The 21,084-nt window shown below is 37.6% G+C and overlaps 2 protein-coding genes across 5 annotated transcripts in view; one reads left to right on the forward strand and one right to left on the reverse strand.

The window, feature by feature from the left end:
• Nucleotides 1–6,554, forward strand: part of pde5ab (phosphodiesterase 5A, cGMP-specific, b) — a 40,750-nt gene extending 34,196 nt beyond the window's left edge. For all 4 annotated transcript variants that reach the window (XM_026936148.3, XM_026936149.3, XM_026936147.3 and 1 more), the window contains exons 13-21: nucleotides 31–156; nucleotides 806–900; nucleotides 1,068–1,155; nucleotides 2,160–2,260; nucleotides 2,695–2,772; nucleotides 2,887–2,950; nucleotides 5,087–5,161; nucleotides 5,268–5,351; nucleotides 5,509–6,554. In XM_026936148.3, the coding sequence (XP_026791949.3) occupies nucleotides 31–156; nucleotides 806–900; nucleotides 1,068–1,155; nucleotides 2,160–2,260; nucleotides 2,695–2,772; nucleotides 2,887–2,950; nucleotides 5,087–5,161; nucleotides 5,268–5,351; nucleotides 5,509–5,631 (834 nt within the window). In that variant the 3' untranslated portion in view covers nucleotides 5,632–6,554. The remainder of the gene's footprint in view (nucleotides 1–30; nucleotides 157–805; nucleotides 901–1,067; nucleotides 1,156–2,159; nucleotides 2,261–2,694; nucleotides 2,773–2,886; nucleotides 2,951–5,086; nucleotides 5,162–5,267; nucleotides 5,352–5,508) is intronic.
• Nucleotides 6,555–8,459: 1,905 nt separating this feature from the next.
• mad2l1 (MAD2 mitotic arrest deficient-like 1 (yeast)) lies at nucleotides 8,460–12,101 on the reverse strand. The gene is made up of 5 exons (XM_026937001.3): nucleotides 11,933–12,101; nucleotides 11,173–11,319; nucleotides 10,834–10,954; nucleotides 10,045–10,148; nucleotides 8,460–8,774 (listed from the first exon to the last, which is right to left on the reverse strand). Exons 1-5 carry the CDS (start codon nucleotides 11,994–11,996, stop codon nucleotides 8,602–8,604), a joined length of 609 nt encoding a protein of 202 aa, XP_026792802.1. The 5' UTR covers nucleotides 11,997–12,101; the 3' UTR covers nucleotides 8,460–8,601.
• Nucleotides 12,102–21,084: the final 8,983 nt, after the last annotated feature.

A 21,084-nucleotide genomic window follows, 5' to 3' on the forward strand; every position in this document is an offset into this window, starting at 1 on the left:
GCCCTATCCATTACTTATTTCTGTTTTCAGAGCTTGTGTCAATGGATCCTGAGTGTGAAGAAGAACTACAGAAAGAATGTGGCCTACCATAACTGGCGGCATGCCTTCAACACGTCTCAGTGCATGTTTGCCATACTCAAATCTGGGAGGTTACAGGTCAGTGCAGTTAACTGATGATCCGAACAAAAGCCCAAGGGTAATTTCCTACTGAAGTTCAGCGTAGCATGAAACAAATCACTTACCATGACACGTATTAACACGTGTGTGTGTGTTTATAAGTAGGAGCTAGGATGCACCTACGTCCATCAAGTGTAATACAGACACAGAATTGTACGTTTAAAAGTCTGCACAACAGAACCCCCATGGAAAATGAGCCACACTAAAATGCTTATTAGAGCTTGTGAAAAATACATACAATTCTATGAAAAAATATTTTTTTTAATTATTATTTTTAATATTTTTTTAAATTATTTTTATTTTATCAAAATTATTTTTCTTTTATGATGTACAGGGATTATGTTGTGAGCTATACACAAGCAGCCCTAAATAAAATGTGATACAAATTATGAAAATATATTATTATGAGATGTATTAACTATTTTTGAAAAAGAAATAATGGAAAATATTGCAATTTATGTTCATTTAGCCATGCATTCTAATTTAGAAACTGTGTTTACTGAATTTAGAAACCTCTCATGACAATAATGAATTGAGTTTAGTCCTCAGGAAAAAGTCCCTACTCCTGTACAGGAAATGGCTGATCTCATGACCAGAAAAAGTAATTCTTCTATTTTAAAACTCACAGAACAATCTAAGTGATTTGGAGATACTGGCCCTGATGATTGCGACTCTGTGTCATGATTTGGACCATAGAGGTGTCAACAACTCATATATCAAGAGGTTTGTTTGTGTTATTTTTATTAATGTCCAATTTATAATAAGCAGGACAGACTGGGAAAAGGAACAGAAATTCTGAGTGTTGTTGAGTGGTTCACTTGGGGAAAAAACAGAAACAGCACAAGTAAGACAGAAAAAGAAAGCACTCTGTCTGTTCATTATTTCAATAGGAGTGACCATCCTCTAGCTCAGCTCTACTGCCACTCCATTATGGAGCATCACCACTTTGACCAGTGCCTCATGATCCTCAACAGTCCAGTAAGTACAGTTGTATTACATATTACTATACAATTACATTTCTTTATTTATCAGATACTTTTATCTGATAAATAAATTTAATGCTGTAGTGCTGAAGAAATAAGAACATAGTCCATCATTGCAGAACATTTGGTTTGAGTGTATTATAAACCACAAGACTAAGAAGTGCTATACTGACATTTAGACATGTATTTTTAAAACTTAAAGATGGGTGACATGAAAGGAAAAGATATTCAGTTAGTGTTTTGATGCCAGTGTTAGAGAGTGCTGTTTAACATGACAGTCCAAAATCATCTTATGTGTGGAATTGGGTTGAAATCTCATGACTGCATAGACCAAAGAATATGATTTACATCATTTTCATCCTCATCAAACAATTTAGTGAGCCCTCCTGCCTGGATTGGTGGACCACTCCCATCAGAATCAAAATGTTTAATTATAGGATAAAGGTGATTGACCAGAATAACTTAACAATACAAAAAAAAATCGCCCATAAAAGAGCCACCATTTTAATTTATCATCTGTTTGTATTTTAGTGCATATGTATTAAATAAACCCGAGAAACATGAAAAGTACACGCAAACTGTCACAGTCATTCAGATAAATTCAGTTCAGGGAAAAAAGCTTTCTTTTATTCTGAGGGGTTGTGGGATTTTATAAAAATTCTTAGTAGGTTTTTTTAGGTTAGCAAATGTAAAGATCTTAATTCTTAACTACTAAACTTGCTCTCATCAGGAAACATGAATACTTTAATGGGTTATCATTATAGATTTACTGAAGCAATCTGTCAGAGTTGTGTTGGTACTTGCTTTGATTGAGTGGCCTTTATGTTTTGACATTCTGAGAAATTAGTAATACAATTAGGTTAAAACACATTCTGTGAAATTACATTCTGTCTAGGTTAAGAATGAATGAGAGAATGAGAGTCTTATAGTATTTATGTCATGATTCTGTGTTTTGTTCCTTTATTTGGACACTAATATTTATCCATTTTGCTTTCTCAGGGCAGTCAAATTCTAAGCAGTCTTTCACTGGATGAGTATAAAACTACGCTGAAGATGATTGAAAAAGCAATCTTGGCAACTGACCTGGCCCTCTACATGAAGTAGGTACCAGGCATCAGTCATAGCCGAGAGAATAAAATTAAACCCTCAGTAGTAATCAACACAGTAGTTAAAAGCCATTTGTTTACTTACAGTAAAATTTACTATACAGTGTAGGATTAAAGTAAAGGATTAAATATCAGACTAGGACCTGTTTGTACTCATTTCTGTATCATAATTGTACATTTTAAGTACATATCTAATCTGGTTTAGTACATGATCACGTTTAGTCCATTAACTTGTTATAGGATTCTGAACAATCCAATAGAGGCTTCTGTTTAGCTGATACCACACCAGACTAATGGCAGCTACACTACTGGAATGAAGATTGCCAGTATTTCTTTTGTTGCCCTCATTTTCAGCAATGAAAGGTTTAGTTTAGCTGATAAGGGCTGATAAGAATGCAATAACTGAGGACTTTTCTTTACTACTCCAGGAAACGAACAGAGTTCTTTGAACTAGCAAAGAACAACCAGTTTAATTGGGAGGACGATTGTCACAGAGACTTGCTAAGGTGATTTCTATGCATACCTCTCAGAACAAATTATATATATGCCATATTCTAAAGAGTAATTATTTTAAAAACTGTCACACATAAACAGAGGTGTTTTTTTTTTGTCTACTGCAGGTCCATGCTGATGACTGCATGTGATATCTCTGCCATTACCAAACCCTGGCCTGTACAAAAGAGGGTAAGAGCTAAATGAGTCAGTAAAGTCATGGGCACTGACTGTATATCCCTTTCAAATGTATATATGGGATTATAGTACATCATGTCTAACACAGCAACGTTGTAACTGACATTTAGTCACTTTCTAGCTTTGTCCTTCTAATTTGTCTTACACTACCTTTCTTTTCCTCTCCTTTCTTTGTTCAGCGATTAGCAGGCTAGGATGCTCATTAGAGGAGCTTGGCTTCTGTCAGCTATATTTACACGCACACACACACACACACCTGCACACAAACCCACAAGTGCACTGAAGGACAAGATTTCATGACCTTAAAATGTGTGTAGACATACTTCAGACTGACACATACAGCAGGAACTGAAAGACAGAAAAAGACAGTTCATACAAAAAATGTAATATATTAAATATATTTTCGAGTATATGCTCTTCATTTTTTGCATTGTATTGTCAACATATTAAAGTATTTTCTATTTCATATGATAAGTTGTCTAGCTAGAATTAAGCAGCCATTTTTAACACCAATTAGACATAGCCAATGCGTATGAACAGAATTCTGAAGACGTCAGATTATCTTATTCTTTCTTTTCTCTTGCTCTCCTGCAAACTTGCACTCAAAATATTTATGCTTGAATGAAACATCATGGTCACTTGAACTGGAAATTGGAATTTGAATTAGAAATTTCTATACATATGAGAAATGAATTTTAATTTTCATGACAGTTTAAAAATATTTTAATAATTAAAATTTAAAATAATAAAATTCTGCAGGAGTCACAAACCGTGACTCATCACAAGTATGTAATGCAGCATTGACTGACTGATTGTATTACGAGTCTGATGTCATTATGTGAACATGATGCTCTTATTGCTGCCTCATAACCTAATACATGCGCACTAGTCTGTCAGTGTCTAAAATACAAATTTGGACTAGACTCACACATACATTTAGACAGAATATGAAACAATATGGAAACAACTTAGTCTGTAGTTTAGTGACCAGCTTAGAATAACTACATAAATAACATTCTCTATATAAGATTTTATGTGTGTGCTATTAACACAGGGGTTGGGGTTTGAATGTGTAAAAGAATAGCAACAAAACATGTACAATATACTGTATACAGTGTAACTCTTATATTGTGCATAAGTAAGGACTAAATCATTTTGGGACATGTTTTAGAAAAATATATCTAATGACAGGATGCTGTGATGCAGAGCTACTGTTACCACCCCGAAATTGATTGTTTTCCAATAACAGCATGTCCTGGAGCGTTTTGTTCCTCTTATGTAACAGGAATTTGCCAACCTTAACATTTTTTTTATTGAATGACATGTCATACGCTTTATCTTTTTATAGTTACATTTAATGTTGTGGAACATCTGCAAAACAAGTTCCTGCTATCACTTTATGATATATAACAGCTATAAACAGTCGTTCCCTCACCAACTGCTTTCTCTTTCTAAAGGAGCAGCTTTATCTCTGACTTTATCATGTTTTTTTTAGGTGTTTACGTGGAGCATCCATCATTACTATAGGATGCATAACACATAAGAATGAGTGCATTAATATGAACCTTGCAGCCATAATTATTGTCAAAGTCATGCTGTTATAGACAATTAATCAACACTTCTCTGGGATAGGTAACTCTGTAGTAGGAGGTAATTGTAGAAAGCTGATGGGAAATCAAAGGGTAATTTCTTACAAGCAGAATTTTGTGAGAGAGAAAAAAGTGTACCAGGAAGAGCTAGAATCTGTGTTCACATAAATTTGGTGTTGTTGCAAAAAAAAAAGTGACCTCTAAAAACATTCTAAAATGGTTTATATGCTGTAGTAAAACAGTGTGAATCTTTGTAAAACACTTATAACATATTGACTGTGTAACGTGTGAATGTGTCTTAAGTGGAGCCTTTGTGCAGGAAGTGTCGAGCTGTTTGTACAGACAGTGTGTACTCGTAGTAGGATTGTAAATCAGTGAAGAGGGAGAGAAGCAAAGAGAAAAACGAGGGCTGGAATCTCAGTGCTATAAGAGAAAGACAAAAGAAGGGAAGTGATATTAGTATGAAGGTGACGGTTTCTCCCAAGTGTTGACGTCCTGTTTTTCATCTCTTTTTATCGCTTTTATCTGCTTGTATTCGCAGATAGCTGAGCTTGTTGCCACAGAATTCTTTGAGCAAGGGGACAAGGAAAGAGAAGAGCTGAACATTGAACCTATTGTAAGTTCACTTCCTGCACATTACATCACACTGTCCGAACAGCAGGGCCATGTCAAGAGCGGCATCAGATTTCACAACTTTTAAAGAGTGCCGTTGTCTCTAATAGGATCTGATGAACAGAGAGAAGCGTGATAAGATTCCCAGCATGCAAGTGTCTTTCATCGATGCCATTTGCACACAGCTGTATGAGGTAAAAGGCTCAGTCATTTAACAGGTAGTCTTCATCTAAATTTATAGTGCTATTGTAAATAAGCTGTGTTAGAATAATAGCTTGTAACAAAATGTGTTGGTAATGATGTATTCTTTTGTGTTTTTTAAAATATCCACCCCATGTACATGTTTTCTAGACACTGGCCAGTATGTCAGATTTCTGCTCCCCCCTACTGGAAGGCTGCAGGAAGAACAGGCAGAATTGGAAGCTGCTTGCCGAACAGGCTGAGGAGGCGAGATTACTGAATGGAGGACTTTAAAAGGCTCATCCCAGTCAGCACAAGATAAAGTTTACCCCTTTCCCTTACCCCCAGGTCCTTCTTCATACCACATACCACACACTGAAGCTTTAAGCTACAAATTATTTCCAGTCATGCTATGAAGAGTTCACCAACCACTATGGAGTGAAATGTAATTTTACCTTTGGGATGTAGCTGAATCATATTGGTTCCATGTAGCTTGGGGGGTGAGGGAACACAACACTAAAGCAATATGGTCTATAGTACACACATATTCTGAGTCACCTATGTGTGTTTGTTACTTAAAAAAAAATCACACAAGCTCTTGTTTCCTGTAAAGAAGAGGAGTGATAACAGTTACGCTTTATGTTTGTATCAGCTTTGGAAGTTAATAGTTTCTGCCAGTCTACTCACTGAAACTCATGCTTTCAGGAATGAGTCTAATTGGGCATTTAACAGCGAATGCTTCACTGATTGGATAGGTGTGAGTAAAATAGCTATTACTTGCTTGGACCTTTTCAGGTAATCTTAGAGTAAGGGGGGCTGGTGGGGGGAAAAAAGATTATAATCTTTTTATAGTCACGCCAAACCCTGCATAGCGTCTATGCGAGGACATTTATACAAAGTTTTATTTATTGTTTTAGTCCCATGTCAGGGTTTTCTGTAGCTCACTCACTGAAATGAAGAAGCAGAGGCATAAAAGAAAATAATTTATTCATCACTACCGTGCACCGTACAATTAAGCTAATATACTCAGCTTCAATGGAACACACCCACTTCAGATATGTAGAAGAATGTCATTTTTTTCCCACATTGTGTTACTGTTTTCACCTGTCTTTTGTATATTTATTAACTTTATATCATGTTGTGAGAACTTGGTTACTTATGTGTAACTCTTGCATAAAAGTAAGGAAGGAAAAAATATATATTTAATTGTTCACAAATATTTGTGTCCTTTATTTGAGTTTTCAGATGTATTGAGAATTTAATTGGCAAATGTGTTTACTGACTGCTGAAAGTAACACATTTTATTCTAAGGATTATCTGTCCAAAAGATGGCATATTCACTTGAAACCGCCTTTAAATCTTTTCCTTAGCTTTGTCTGTGTCAGGAACATGCATAGGTCAGTGGGTATTTTACTACCTGCCATTGTTATGCAATGCATTTTGTCCAGTCTTTTCAGGGGCTGTGATATACCTAGTGAACGTGACCTCTGTACGTTTTTTCAGCTTTGTAGTTTTTACTCTTGCTCCAAAACTGATGTTCTTAACTTGTTCAATCTTGTGGTCGACCGATTGATTGGCCAGGCCAATTAATTAGGATAATATGATGTATTTTATGGTAATCAGCATTGACCAATTAGCCTGCAAGCATGAACAATTATTAAAAGTGCTTGAGCTCCTTCTTTTGTCCACTTGGCAATTGCATACTGCCTTCAGTACGCAATGAAATGCCTCAGAGAAAGCACTAGCACTGGAACTGAACACCTTTGGGATAAATTGGCAGAAATTCCCACAGCCACGTTCAAGAATCTAGAGAAAGCCTTCCAAGAAGAGTGGAGGCTGTTATAACAGCAAACTTTTGGCTGTATACTATATTTTATATTTGTCACAGGAAAACTGATGTTCTTAATACCCAGGAATAGTCAAATGCAAAAAGGTCTTTAAAGCTGAGTCAGACACTCCAGTATTATCAATTCAAACCAGAGCATACAAAAAAGACTGAAATTCATAAGTGCTCCTACCGGTTTTGTACACTTGAAGTAAAGCAGCCAGTCTATTACTGTAGAACTTGAATGGCTTGATGTGTTTTGTAACCCTGCCAGATTGATGTCTATTCAGAAGCTTCACAATATGAGCAGCACTCTCGTTCTTTCTGATGCTGATCAGGTCAGCAGGTGTCGGGGAACCCGGGCTTTGATGTGTATAGAATGAACAGTTCAAAGAGGAATATGTCAAGTCTGTCAGGAGAACAACACTATTTCTCTAATGCCTAATGCAGACATAATCACAGCAAATCAGACTGCATTTACGTGGACCTTATGGACAGTTATTTATGATATTCACTATTAGTTCTGCCTTCATGAAGATGAATCAAAAATATGCTTACTTAATATGTGCTGTATTTCAATTTCAGAACTTCACCAAATGCCTGAATCACTGCATATCAACTTATGCCATCTTAATACCACATTAAACTTTTAATCACATGTTCAAATCTGAACATTTTATTCTCATTAGCAGTCACCCATAACTGGACCAAGCAGTGCTGCCATCATATTACTTCCTGGTGGGTGTCCCATAGGTTAACAGGAATTCATGACATTGCACAGGGAAGTCTTAGGTTTGCAATGCATAAACCATGTACTTTTCATCATAAGTTTGTTGCAAAATTTTGATGAACGATCTAGAATTTTCATACATACAAATTTATATATACATACAAAAGATTAAATATTCTTGTTATCAATTCTGTGTAACATTTAGTGTAGATGATGACATTTTACTGTCATCTCAGGTTGGGTTGTGGAGTGTCAGTCTTTTGAGGTCATTATCTGTACTGTCATAGGAAAATGTTTCTATTGAAGCTTTGTGGGTAAAAACAGACAATCCAATTCTTCTAGAGAAGAGTGGAGATTATAGCATCTTTATTTTTATTAACCCAAAACAAGTCAATAGGAAGTGTACTGGACACAGTGTATTTACTGGAGAGGAATATGACGGCCCCTTGCGGACTCTTAATATCCTGCATGCTTTGATGTGGTACTGAGGGACTGGTGCCACCTGTTGGCCATCTCCAGTCATCACGTTAAGGATAACGGCAATGGTAAAGACGACAGAACACCGAGTTAAACCAGGACGGTTTTTTTTTTAATTTTCAGAGATACAGACATAAAAACCTCAGCAAAGGAGAGATCTGTTTGGGGGGAAAAAGACATGAAAACTATGTACAGAAAACAAACAGAGAGAGAGAGCGAACATAGAAAATGGTTACATGGAGTTTGTCCTTTTGTAGGCCACCATACTGTTGACCTTGTGGATGGTCGTGGTGAACGAGCGAAGCCGAACCTCTTCTGATTGGTCAATAAGCTGAGGCCCAGACTCCTCCCACTGCTCAGGGACCTCCAGATCCTTATCTGTGTAGATCAGGAGGTCGAATGCACCTGTCCCAAGTCAGAGAGTGAAAAACATGAGCAGTAGCAGGACATTATTTATTGTTTAAAAAAAATTGCAAGCGAGAAAGTCTCAAGATATTACATAAATATGTATTTATTTAGGAAGAAAAGACACCCACAGTATGACCCCATGAAATATTTGTAGTTTAGTCACACATTTAAGGATTAGTCAGATCTACAGTTACATGATGCTGATAGGATTTAGTACTTAAAATCCTGCTGCAGTGCAGTTTGATTGGATTTTAGTCAAAGCATTTACACCAGAAATGCAATAATCATTACATCAATTTCCAAGCCCTGTAACTATAATGTCAAGCTGCATTATGGGATGAAAGAGATTGCTGTTACTTTAATGTGGTGTTTTTTTTTTTTTGTTTGTTTTTTTTAAAAAACACTTTTCATGCTTCAGAGAGATTCACAGACAAATGGGTTGTGTTGCCAAAAAAATCCAGAGATATGCCAAGCAGCGATATATGGGGGGGGAGAAAAGGAAAAAGAAAAAAAAAAAAAAAAATCCTCTTCTATTTCCATACATCTTTTCAACTCAGGTATAGTAAAGTTTGTGGACATCTGACCATCACACCCACATGTGGTTCTTCCCTTAACTGCTGCCACAAATTTGGAAGCACATAATTGTGTAGAATGTCTTTATATGTAGCACTAAGATTTCCCTTCACTGGAACTAAGAGGCCCAAACCTGTTCCAGCATGACAGTGCCCCTGTGCACAAACTGGGCTCCATGAAGACATGGTTTACTAAGGCTGGAGTGGAAGAACTCAAGTGTCCTGTACAGAGCCCTGACCTCAACCCCAATGAACACTTTTGAGATGAACTGGAACGCTGACTGCACCCCAGGGCTCCTCACCTGACATCATTGCCTAACTTCACTAATGCTGTTGTGGCTGAATCATTAAATCCCCAAACCACGCTCCAAAATCTAGTGGAAAGCCTTCCCAGAAGAGTGGAGGTCATTATAACAGCAAAGGAGAGACTAAATCTGGAATGGGATGTTCAAAACGCACATACAGGTGTGATGGTCAGGCGTCCACAAACTTTTGGCCATATAGTGTATTTGCTTTATGAAACATTACTAGTTTACTTATGTTTGTGATTATTATCATTTCATAAACATTAGCTAGAAATCAGCACTTACTCTTAAGTAGAATTCTAAGACTATTTTTGAGTGGCTCACATAGAAAACTGTAGGATCTGGACAGTTTTCTTGAACCTACAAGCATTTCAGCAGTGGTGTACTTACAGGCGGTTTCCAGTAAAGGTAAGAAGGTGACTGTAGCTGTGATCTGTCTGATAACCGAGCGAATTTCTTCCTGGATGGCTTTCATCGACTTCTCCCTGGGAGCACTGCGACACAACACAACTTACTTCATACAATCACGTGCACACATGCAGGAACTATAATTCAATGCAGGGCAACTCAATGAAGCAATTTCTTCCATTTCAGGCCTATTTTACACCAGAAGCCATATGCACATCACTTTAGTGTGCTGATGCAACCAACACACTAATGCAGACACACTATGAAATACATCATTTATGCAATATTGTGCACTCTGGGCTTGGCAAACTTTCTAAAAGTGCTGTATCTGTGTCTATGTGGTAACAAATGTTTATATTATAAACATTTGGGGCAAACGGGGCAGTGGTAGCCCAGTGGTTAAGACGTTGGACTACTGATCAGGTCATGAGTTCAATCCCCACCACCAAGCTGCCACTGCTGGGCCCTTAACTCTCAACTGTTCAGTTGTATAAATGAGATAAATGTAAGTTGCTCTGGATAAGGGCGTCTGCCAAATGCCATGAATGTAAATGTATTATGATCAATACAGCCATTTGCATTATATTTATAATTATAAGTTATATTTACTTTTCCATAGAAAGAAAGCGATGAGATGAATGCTTGACATTTCTCCTACATGACCGTTATAAGTTTTGCCAAGTGTGAAGTGCATTCATGGGGGGGGTCAAAGGTTGTAAAATGGGTTTTATAAGCCACCATGTTTTCAGATCCACCCTTTTATGAGAATACCTGCTCTCCTTGGCTGTCTTGTCACACTCGATGTCAAACTGCCATCTCTCCAGGACTTCATTTGTCTCAAGGCATGTGATCACCACCACCAGCTTCTGCACTGTACAGTCAAACAGCCACTCTGCCGGGAAAAAAAAAAACATGGAGCAGTGGATGATGAATAATCAGAACACCAACAAAAGAAGGAAAAAAAGGCAGCAGACTTAAATGATGACATAACTGATCAAATTATATAATAAAATTAAAAATATTATATAAAATTATATAGAGGACTGATGAAGGAAAGCCACAGAAACCTTGAGCTGTCTAATGTCTGCAGTTTGTGTAAATCAGGCAAACCTTTGAGCTGTGTCACCACGTTGGTGAGGTAGTTCTTCAGTTTGGGGTCTGTGGTGAGCTGGAGACTCATGTCATACTTGGTGACTCTGCTGAAGGTTTCTGCAGGATAGATTCCTCGCTGGTATAAAATGCTGTTGATCCCAAATGCTGCGAAATGATAGTCACAATTCAATCACAGCAGAATATTTGAACCAAATCTACTTCAAAAAGTCCTAATCCAATGCCTTGGCAAAAGATCTATAAGTGAGATTTGTTTCATACCAAACAGGAAGTGAATGTGAATAACTAGAAACATGGGCATGTCTAGCTCTCACAGCCACGTTACCCAGGTTTCATCATCACAACTGCATCAGTCCAACAGATTTATTGTTAAAGAAATGTAGCCGAGTCGGATAATAATCAATAAAACAACCTGTACATTGTTCTAAATCGATGATCGTCACTATGCTGTATACACGCTGCTTTACATGCTTAGCTAATGCTAATTACCATGGACCAGCTGGCTAACTGGGTGAATAAAGGCGCTATAGAAGCTGTGTTTTTTTTAGCCATGCCAGGTTTAAATGTTAGTCTACAAAAATGCTACACGAAGCATCACATTTTCTGAAGTGCATAAAGTAGAAGTAGTTAAATATAAGCGGGTCACGTGACTGTGAAAAGCACATTCCGGGTTTCTGACGCGAGTTAGGCAGCTAGCTAACTCTTCAAACTGCGACTCGTTCACCTCAAAAATGAGGACTAACACAAGATTTTCACTTACAGAAGAACTCAGCGACGAGTTCGGCACTCCCTTTTAAAGTAATTCCTTGCAAGGTTTTGGACATTTTGCCGTGTTTTAGCTCTCTTCAGGTATACGTATGCCGTCATGCAGCAGCTCCCTTGTTTTCTTTTTACCCGCCGCCCAGTTTGAATTCAGACCGCGTTTGAACTTTTGCGCATGCGCACAATCAAAACAACGGCGCCGTGCCGATGACGTCACGCGTCTCACTCATGTTGAACCCTTTTTGAATTTTTTTTCTTTTTTTAAGTTTCTACATAGGACATGTCTAACCTCATTTAAACAATAAAACTGGCAGAATCTATTATATGTATTATATGAGTGCTGAGTGTAAAAATGAAAAAAAAAAGATATGTATTTAAACATTTACAGACATTTAATTTTAGGTTTACTGAAATATTTGTGGAACTCTCAGGCATGAAATTTTCTGCCCTAAAATATAACCTTATTCGTTTCAAATATTACATTCATTCATTCACACACACACTCATTAATACCTAGGGGCAATTTAGTGAAACCAGTCAAGCTACTGGTATGTTTTGGCAGAAGGGAGGAAACTGGAGAACCCAGAGGAAACCCACATGGACATGGGGAGTAGTTGTGAAGCTCCACACAGACAGTAGCCTGAGCTCGGGGTCATACCAGCAACCGTGGAGCTGTGACGTGGTGACACTGTCCTCCTCAAGAAGGGTCTAGAACTCATTTGCGAGACCTACAGAACTTCATAGGTCCCAGATAAGAGATGTTGTTGTTACTATTATTGCCATCTACTGTGCTGGGGTGGAATTGCAACTAGAAGTGGAAATTAAGCATCATTTGTGCAAGAATGTCATAGAATTTTTCTTGTTTACACGGTCATTTAGAGCTTTTTGGAGAGTGATAACTAGTCATTTATATATGGAAATGATATCACACTCCAAAAATAAATAGTCCATTATACAATTAAAAGAATATATTGTCAAATAATATCATTGTGTGTGTATACATACAAATATAAAACATTTATTTTATTTCAGACGCATTGCACGTGTGATAGCTATGTACAATGGCTAGATAAACTTTTCCAGTGTGCACTGTCATCCATAGTGAATTTCCACAAACAAAATGACTTCATTTCCTGGATTTGGGAAGGAAGTAGGTCTCAGAGATATTTCACATGTTAGGCTAACTTGGCCCTAGGTGTGAAAGGTGTGAATGTGTATGTGCATGCTGCCCTGTGATGGACAGGGGGTATTCCCTCCTCATGCCCAGGGTTCCCAGGATAGGCTCTGGATCAAGGCGTTTACTGAAGATGAATGAATTAAAATTTCTGCAAACGAAAACATATTTCGGGTTTGAAATGTTAGTATTTGGGCATATGAGTTCACAATATAAATAAAATTGAGAATTGAGTGTGTGTATCATTTAAAATTCCCACCCAATGTTCCAAGGATAGGCTCCAGTTACTGAAGATGAATGAAGATCAAGATGAATGAATTCGTAGGACTTTTTCTATTTAGTTATTTATAGTTGCTGAAAGATTTGAGAATCTGAAAGAGTTGCTGAAATTTGCCAGACCTCCTGGTGCTTTATATCTTATATATCTTTCCATGGTGAAAAAAGACTGATGAGTTTATTTACTTTAGTATTTATCGTAAGCATAAACATGAGCAATGCAATAGAGTTATCAGATGTTCCTGCCCACCATTTTCTATACACAATTAATCGTGAATACATATTACACATGACAATTAATTTCCTTTGTGTTACCTCTACTGTCCTGTCACCAGCTGGTGTAGGTGTGCATCAGGCTATTATATGATACTCCTTAATTCGTACTGTATATGCTCAGTAATCTTTGGAACTTCAATTATATTTAAACTCAACTAGAGTTTAGCACTTGGTATCCGTTGCATCACATTTACAGCCGGATGTTTACTCATGGTAAACATCATAACCCCTACTGAAACATGATCCTATTCATCTGCAGACGAAACGCTACACATCATCTGGCTGCTTTTTGTCATTGATCATTTTCCTGCTTGTCACAGCTGCACTTTCATAAAAGTCAGGGAACAGAGCATCTGGCTGCAGTCTCTGTAACCATCTTTATAGCTTGTGTAGAATTTCCCTGAGGTCTATAGGTCCTCTGACTAGCCATAATAGGGCTATAAACTTTGTAGAAATTACAGGTCTTACAACAAGTTTCTAGAAAGTCTTTTGTTTTACAGTAATTCCCTTTCATTGGTTAGAGTTGTGTTTACAGTCAGGATCTTTTTATCCACTACATAGCCATTACCAGAGAATCACATTATATTATAAAACCTCCTAATTCAGCATTGTAATGAATCATGAACATACTGAGTCTCCTATCTAATTGGCAAAATGATGAATTTTGCGAGTTTATCAGAGTTAAATTGACACACTACCTTGGCCCCAGTATGTTGTTTCCATATGTTTCCATTCTGTGTAGGTTTATATTATTCCTGGAAGGGACTAAGTGACGGTGTCATAAAATGCTAATGGTTTTTACAAACACATCTGTTATGCTCTAGGGGTACAAACTGAGGGGTGTTAAGGAGAATTTTCCTCTTCTCCACCATATGTGCTGTTCTGTCATTTATTAATACGCTGTTCTGATATTTTAAAGCTGGATCACTTTTGTTCTGCACAAACCAGAGCCAAGTACAAATTAACTAGATTTTTAAGCAACAGCTGTAAGAAAGCTTACTTTTTTTGAATGATTCTTTTGTTTTGAATGAATCAATAAATAGCTGGGAAATGATTTAATGGTTCCTAGATGTTTTTTGTTTGTTTTTTTAATAAAATAAAATCAAGAGCCATGTTAAATTTCCACACTTCTGATCAATAGTAAATTATATCACTTATATGAACTATAAGCTAAAAGAAGGTTAATGAGCTCCAATATAGTCAATAACAGTATTTTGTAATGATGTAGCATCTGACTGTTTTTTAACAAGTCTTTGACAGAGTCTATAATCCAGCAGGCAACGATCAGTGAGGTAGAAGCAATCTTTTCATTGACTCTATGTATAGTGAAAGAGAACTAGTGTGCAGCTAAAATGGCATTCATTCATCTGATGTCAGAGGTGTATAGCCAAGCATTGCTGATTACTGAGCTTACTCAGTGTACCTCCACTCGCCATACCCCAAAAGGCACTAGTCAGCAATATAAATAGCATATACATGGCAAATAGTCGGGGTTTGTGTGTACAGGCTTAGCAGGTAAAATCAACAGAGAGTTAATTTGGGAAAAGAGGCTGGGAGCTTCTTACTGCACAGTCCTTTTTTAAAATCACAAATACAAGATATACAGCACATGCTGCACACAGAAACCTGTACTGCAGTAAGTATCCTTCTTTTCGCCTTTCTGTCTTTGCATGTGCACCTACAATCACATTGGCTCACCAGCTCAGGAAAAACAACAGGGTTCCTGTGTAGCTGAAAGCAGAAAAAAAAGTGAGGAGGGGGAAATAGATTCCTCCCTCAGGGCTTTGCTGGGTCTCCAAGTACTACTGACCACAGGAGCATGTGCTGACTATAATCCCAGATGGACATCTAGTAGAATTCAGTAGCAGACCCCAGGCATTTTAGATCTAGGCCTTCAGTGCATTCTGCTCTGCTTAAAAAAAATTAAGTGGAAAGTATTCAGACTTCTTCAGTTTTTACACACTTTATTGTGTTATAGATTTCATTTAAAATGTGTTAAATGGACTTTTTTGGCAATTAATCCAGTAATTAATAAGGACATACAATTCCCAGTGCATGCATGTCAGACCAAAAACAAAGCCCTGAAATCAAAGGAATTTTCCGCATACATCCGCCATCTAATTGTGTCACGACATAGATCTGGGTAAGGGTATAAATCCATTTCTAAAGCTTTGAATGCTCCCAGGAGCACAGTAAACTCCATCATTGTGAAATGTAAGAACTTTTGAACCACCGAGACTCTGCTACAGCTGGCCATCCTGCCAAACTCAGTAACAAGGCTAGAAGGGTTTTGGTCAGGGAGGTGACCAAGAGCCCAATGGGCACTCTAACAGAGCTTTAGATGCCTCCACAGAGATAAAAGGACATGCCACATGGACCACCTCAGAAATATTCAGCAACTAAAACTTCATTGTTTTTATGGCAACATTTGTTAAATTGGCTCCTTATTTAGGCTTTCCTAATTTGATCTCTGCATGCAGAGACCACAGGCGAGGCTATAAAGTAATTTTTTTATTCATTATATTTGTGTTTTCTGAAGGTTGAGGTGTCAAAGCATGTTATATGAGGGAAAAAAACAATTTTGGTCAAAAATATTGTTTACCATTTTTAGCTGTCTGCCAAAATTCAGCCACTGTTTTTGTTAAAGCTGTGTAATACACATAGTATATTACACAGCTTTAACATCCAAATGCCTGTAGAGGAGTGTAAATGCCACTGGGGTGAAAAACAGTATCTGATGGGATGCATGGTCATCTATGTTGCATATTTTCTTTCTTTCTTTCTTTCTTTCTAAATAAAATGGGCAATGGAGAAAACTCACAATAACTAATCTGCTAATGGCGGTGATTGGTGGGTCAATCCTTATCCTATTTTTTCCTCCATTGACAGCAAATCCATGCCAAATCCACTTTCCGTTTGGTCATTTGCCAATTCCCAACAACTAACTTGTTCCTTTTGCACACTACCACCCAAGGATGTATAAAATTAAGTTAACTGAATATAACTGAACTCCATAACTGAATGTTGTCAACTCTCAACTGCCTATTATCAGGATTACACTAAAAATTCTTTACATAGTAGCCAATGATATAAGATAAATATGGTAGTCTCTCAACTTAATTTTATGGCTATGTCATTATGCCCCAACATTGTCATGAGCCACTGCTGGCCATCACAGAGAGAGGGAATTAACCTATAAAAACTCTCTGGCCTAGAGCAGGTCAACTGAGTTGTTGGTTAATGTATTATGACAAACACAAAGGTAGGTAAAAGGCAAGAAACCCTGATATGGAGGAGCAAGGTTTAAGAGCTTTCCTGAACCTGACTAGAGCCATATGTCACATTGACCTGTGAGTGCTCCCATCTGGCAGAGAAGCTTTGTGCTTTTAAATTAGTCATCTGGACATCATGCAGAAACACTAAGCTTCAGAATACACTGAATACTAGATTTATATACTGTGTGTGTGTGTGTGAATGGCAGCATGTGACATAGTTTCTTTATGTAGTAATCATGCTCTTGACTGCACCTATTGCTATGCCTGAGTGGAAAAACCTTTTGACTTAGAACTTGGCTTTTATAGGAACTTCAGCTCCTCATACAAAAAAGTGACATACCAAAATAAATGATGAAAAATGGAAAAGGGAACTTTTGTGCCTTGACATAAACCTTGGCATAGGAAGCTTTTCAGAATGGCCATGAGAGCTGGCAATATATTAGGATTAATTTTATGTTTTGGCAGACATTGAGGTTCAGGACAGCTAGAGCGAAACATTACACTTATACAAATATAAACATTTAATTAACATATTCTTATAAAATATACATATAAACTATATGGCCAAAAGTTTGTGGACACCTGACAATCACACCCAAACAGTTTCCACAAAGTTGGAAGCACACAATATATATATATATACAATATATACAATATATGTGTGTATATATATATATATATATATATATATATATATATGTGTGTGTGTGTGTGTGTGTGTGTAGGATGTCTTTGTATGCTGTAGTAGTAAGATATCTCTTCACTGGAACTAAGAGGCCCAAACCTGCTCCAGCATGACAATGCCCCTTCGCACAAAAAAGAGGTCCATAAAGACATGGTTTGCCAAAGTTGGTGTGGTAGAACTTGAGTGGTCTACACAGAGCCCTGACCTCAACCCCACTGAACACCATTTGGATGAACTAGAATGCTGACTCCACCCTTAGACCTCCTCACCCAACATCAGAGCCTGACCTCACTAATGGTCTTGTGGCTGAATGGGCAAATCTCCATATTAAAGTTCCAAAAATCTATTGGAAAGCCTTCCCAGAAGAGTAGAGGTTATTGTAACAGCAAAGTGGGGAATAAATCTGGAATGAGATGTTCAAAAAAACATATGAGTGTTATGGGCAGGTGTCCACAAACTTTTGGCCATAAAGTGTACTTACAATATGATTTTAATGCAATCTGCTTCAGTTCTTTGGTCTTCCAAAATGAGTTTATGCTCACGGCTATAACAAAGATGCTGACTGGAGAAGGGAGAGAAAGAAACAGGGAGATTCAAGTGTAATAAAATGAGTGATTAATGACCATCACTTTGGTATTCTTACTTGACTCCCCTTTTATCTCCATCTTGACCTCTAAGCAGCTTGTCAGAATTGTCAGTTGTCAGTTACTTTATTTTCAGTTTCTTCTCTTTCACTGTGTTAGCCAACCCACTTAGAATATGGCACAGGTCCATTTTTCAGGTAGATTGACAGGGTTAAGAGGCGAACAGATGCCAAAGTCTGACCTACTCAGAATCCTAGGTTCAGGTCCAGCACAGTCACTTGAGATTATTAGTTTATGGTCAGTTGGGTATAGTGGTTGTTCTCCTCTACCCCTTCCTGTACAAGTATGCTAAAAATGACCAGACACATCTAAAAAAAAAAAAAAACCTCTATGTCAATAAATTTACTTGGTGCACATAAATACACGTGCAGTGCTCTCAGTTATCGTATATGAACGGTAAAGCAAGGGGTCCTGTTAATTCAGGGGGCATGCTAGCAAAACATGCTGTTGTTGATTCAAGCCATTCGAGCCACCTGGATAACACATTAAGCAGTCGCAGTGCACAGGCACAAGAGCGGCTCTCAAGCAGCTGTGCACGTGGCTGCAAAAACCACAGTGGAAAAAAAAGACACAATCACTAATTGATCGCATATTACACCAGGGAAAATAGTCCTCAGGGGACAAAAATAGTTTATCAATTTGGAGTAGAAGCAGATGGAGCCAGATTTCAGCTTTCAGCTTTCTGGTTCAGAAGCCTACGCATATACTGTCATAGCTGTCCAATAATGATGGATCAGGCCACTTGAGATGCTTTGCTGGAACTTCAGCTGATGAGTTAAGTGGATTTCTGTCAGTGAGCACAAAGACCACAGTGACACAAATCATTTTATAGTGATTAAAAAGCAGTTGAACATACTGTCAGTAACAGTACTTAGTGAATCCACTGCTAACAGGATGCAAGAATGTCCTTCAAACAATAAAATGTACCTATATGTTTCCTTGTGTGTTTCCCATTTGCTAACTAAGATAAATATTCAAAGAATGTGTCAAATACACACATTCTGTTTTGTTCTGTATGCTGCCTTGTTACAACTTGCCTTTCAGTCGATATAATACATTTGGAAGGAAATCAAGAGTCTGGCTATGTTTAACGCCATTTAATGTCCAAATGCAGCACTGTACCTCATGACTTTACAGCTGAGCTCAGACATGAATATGAATTCAATTACCTCTGCATGAATCCTTTTTTTTGGAAGAATATACACACTCACATTCCAGAGTCGCATTCCTTGTAACTGGCAGGTGTGACAGACTTTTATGTGTCCTGCTCATTCACTCATTCTAAAGGCCAGGCATGAAAAGCCACATACCTTACAGAGCTAAAAACATGCAAACAAAACCTTTTCTTTAAGCCGCTAAGAAGAGAGTTCATCCTGCCCAGACATGTTGGACATCTAGATTGTTACAGTGGTGGTTGCATTAGTTGTAGCTGGATGTGGTTTTCAGGAGTTACTGGATGTGGTTTTCAGAGGTTATTAAGTTATTATTAGACACTGATGTCTATATTGACACATGGTGTGCTTGGTTGAAAGGCATTATTAATGACAATTACACCTTACTCTTTCAACATGGTGGTTAGTACCACTATTAGAGATAAAACATAACTACAGTATATTATATTATACAGCAGCTTCCGTAAACACATTTTGTACGTCCACATGCTCTGCAGTGTTAAGCCGACTCATGTCAGAAGTGGGTTATCAGCCTACACTTTATCCCTAAATGGCATAGACGGAAACACATCATTGTCTTAGCGAGAGAAGCCCAGTGCCAAGCTTGCATGTTGTACTGGTTGTGGTTCTCCCTGGCAGAGCTAAACAGCCTGCTGGGACAAGATTTTCTGGCCCATATCTGGCCTCACCACACATTATATGCTTTTCCTCCTCTACTGTTGATTGCTCCCATGTTGCACAGAAGTCAGCATAGTCTCAGGACTCATGGCTCTGAGATGGCCGGCAAGACCTTGGTTTCCACTTCTGCTTTCACTCACGTTTTCCTAGATTTACCCCTGATATGTTTGTTCTTAAAAGTACCCCTGAACCTTGTTGAGAAATAAATTCTTTAATATCTTTTTAAAGGCTAAGAAATGTCTAAAATGGCTGATGAACATCTCTTTATCTTTAACCTCCTAAACACACACACAAAGTACTATGAATATGAAAATTAAACCCCCTCCCTTTTCCTTCTGCCAATCCAACCCCATGCCTTCCCCCTACTACACTGGTTACTCCATGCTATTAGTTATAGGGCATTACACTCTTACAAAAAGAGGAGCCATCTGCTCACCGAAATCAGGGAAAAATTAACATATCCATTTAGCAGCTGTAGTTATTGTCTTGAGTTTATTGTCATTAGCATGCAGGGTCTATACATTTGTAACTTTCCAGTTACATTATCATTGTGATCACAATCTACACTCATATTAACGTTCATCAAATGAGTTCTTTTAGGGAATTTGAATCAGTTTTAAATTAGAAAATGTGAAATTTGCAAATTCTGACCCATGTACCAAACCATATAGTGAGAATCAGCCATCCAAGATCAAATAACCATTTCTAAATCATGTCTTTTGCGTGCAGGGATACTTTACAAGATGTTTTAAAAAAAATCCTGTAGGAAATTTTAATGGACACACTATATCTGAAGCTAATTGCGTAAATATGTCATATTGTCTTATATTATCATAGGAGTTTATCATCATACTCCTAGTCCCATAAAAATTAAATCTCATATAAAGTTGGAAAATTTCACAAGACTTTACCACTGATTCCATACAGCTGATATATGACCTTCAAGTCAAGTGTTACCGCTCCTTACAGC

Source organism: Pangasianodon hypophthalmus, chromosome 4, assembly GCF_027358585.1.
Source record: "Pangasianodon hypophthalmus isolate fPanHyp1 chromosome 4, fPanHyp1.pri, whole genome shotgun sequence".
Taxonomy (NCBI): domain Eukaryota; kingdom Metazoa; phylum Chordata; class Actinopteri; order Siluriformes; family Pangasiidae; genus Pangasianodon; species Pangasianodon hypophthalmus.

What these genes read in the sequence shown, in the direction of transcription:
- mad2l1 (XM_026937001.3), bottom strand. Translation starts at nt 11,996, where the DNA reads ATGTCCAAAACCTTGCAAGGAATTACTTTAAAAGGGAGTGCCGAACTC. An exon ending in CGTGGTGACACAGCTCAAAG is followed by an intron (nt 10,955 to 11,172) that starts GTTTGCCTGATT and finishes TTTTCCCGGCAG; the next exon opens with AGTGGCTGTTTGACTGTACA. An exon ending in AAGACAGCCAAGGAGAGCAG is followed by an intron (nt 10,149 to 10,833) that starts GTATTCTCATAA and finishes GTTGTGTCGCAG; the next exon opens with TGCTCCCAGGGAGAAGTCGA.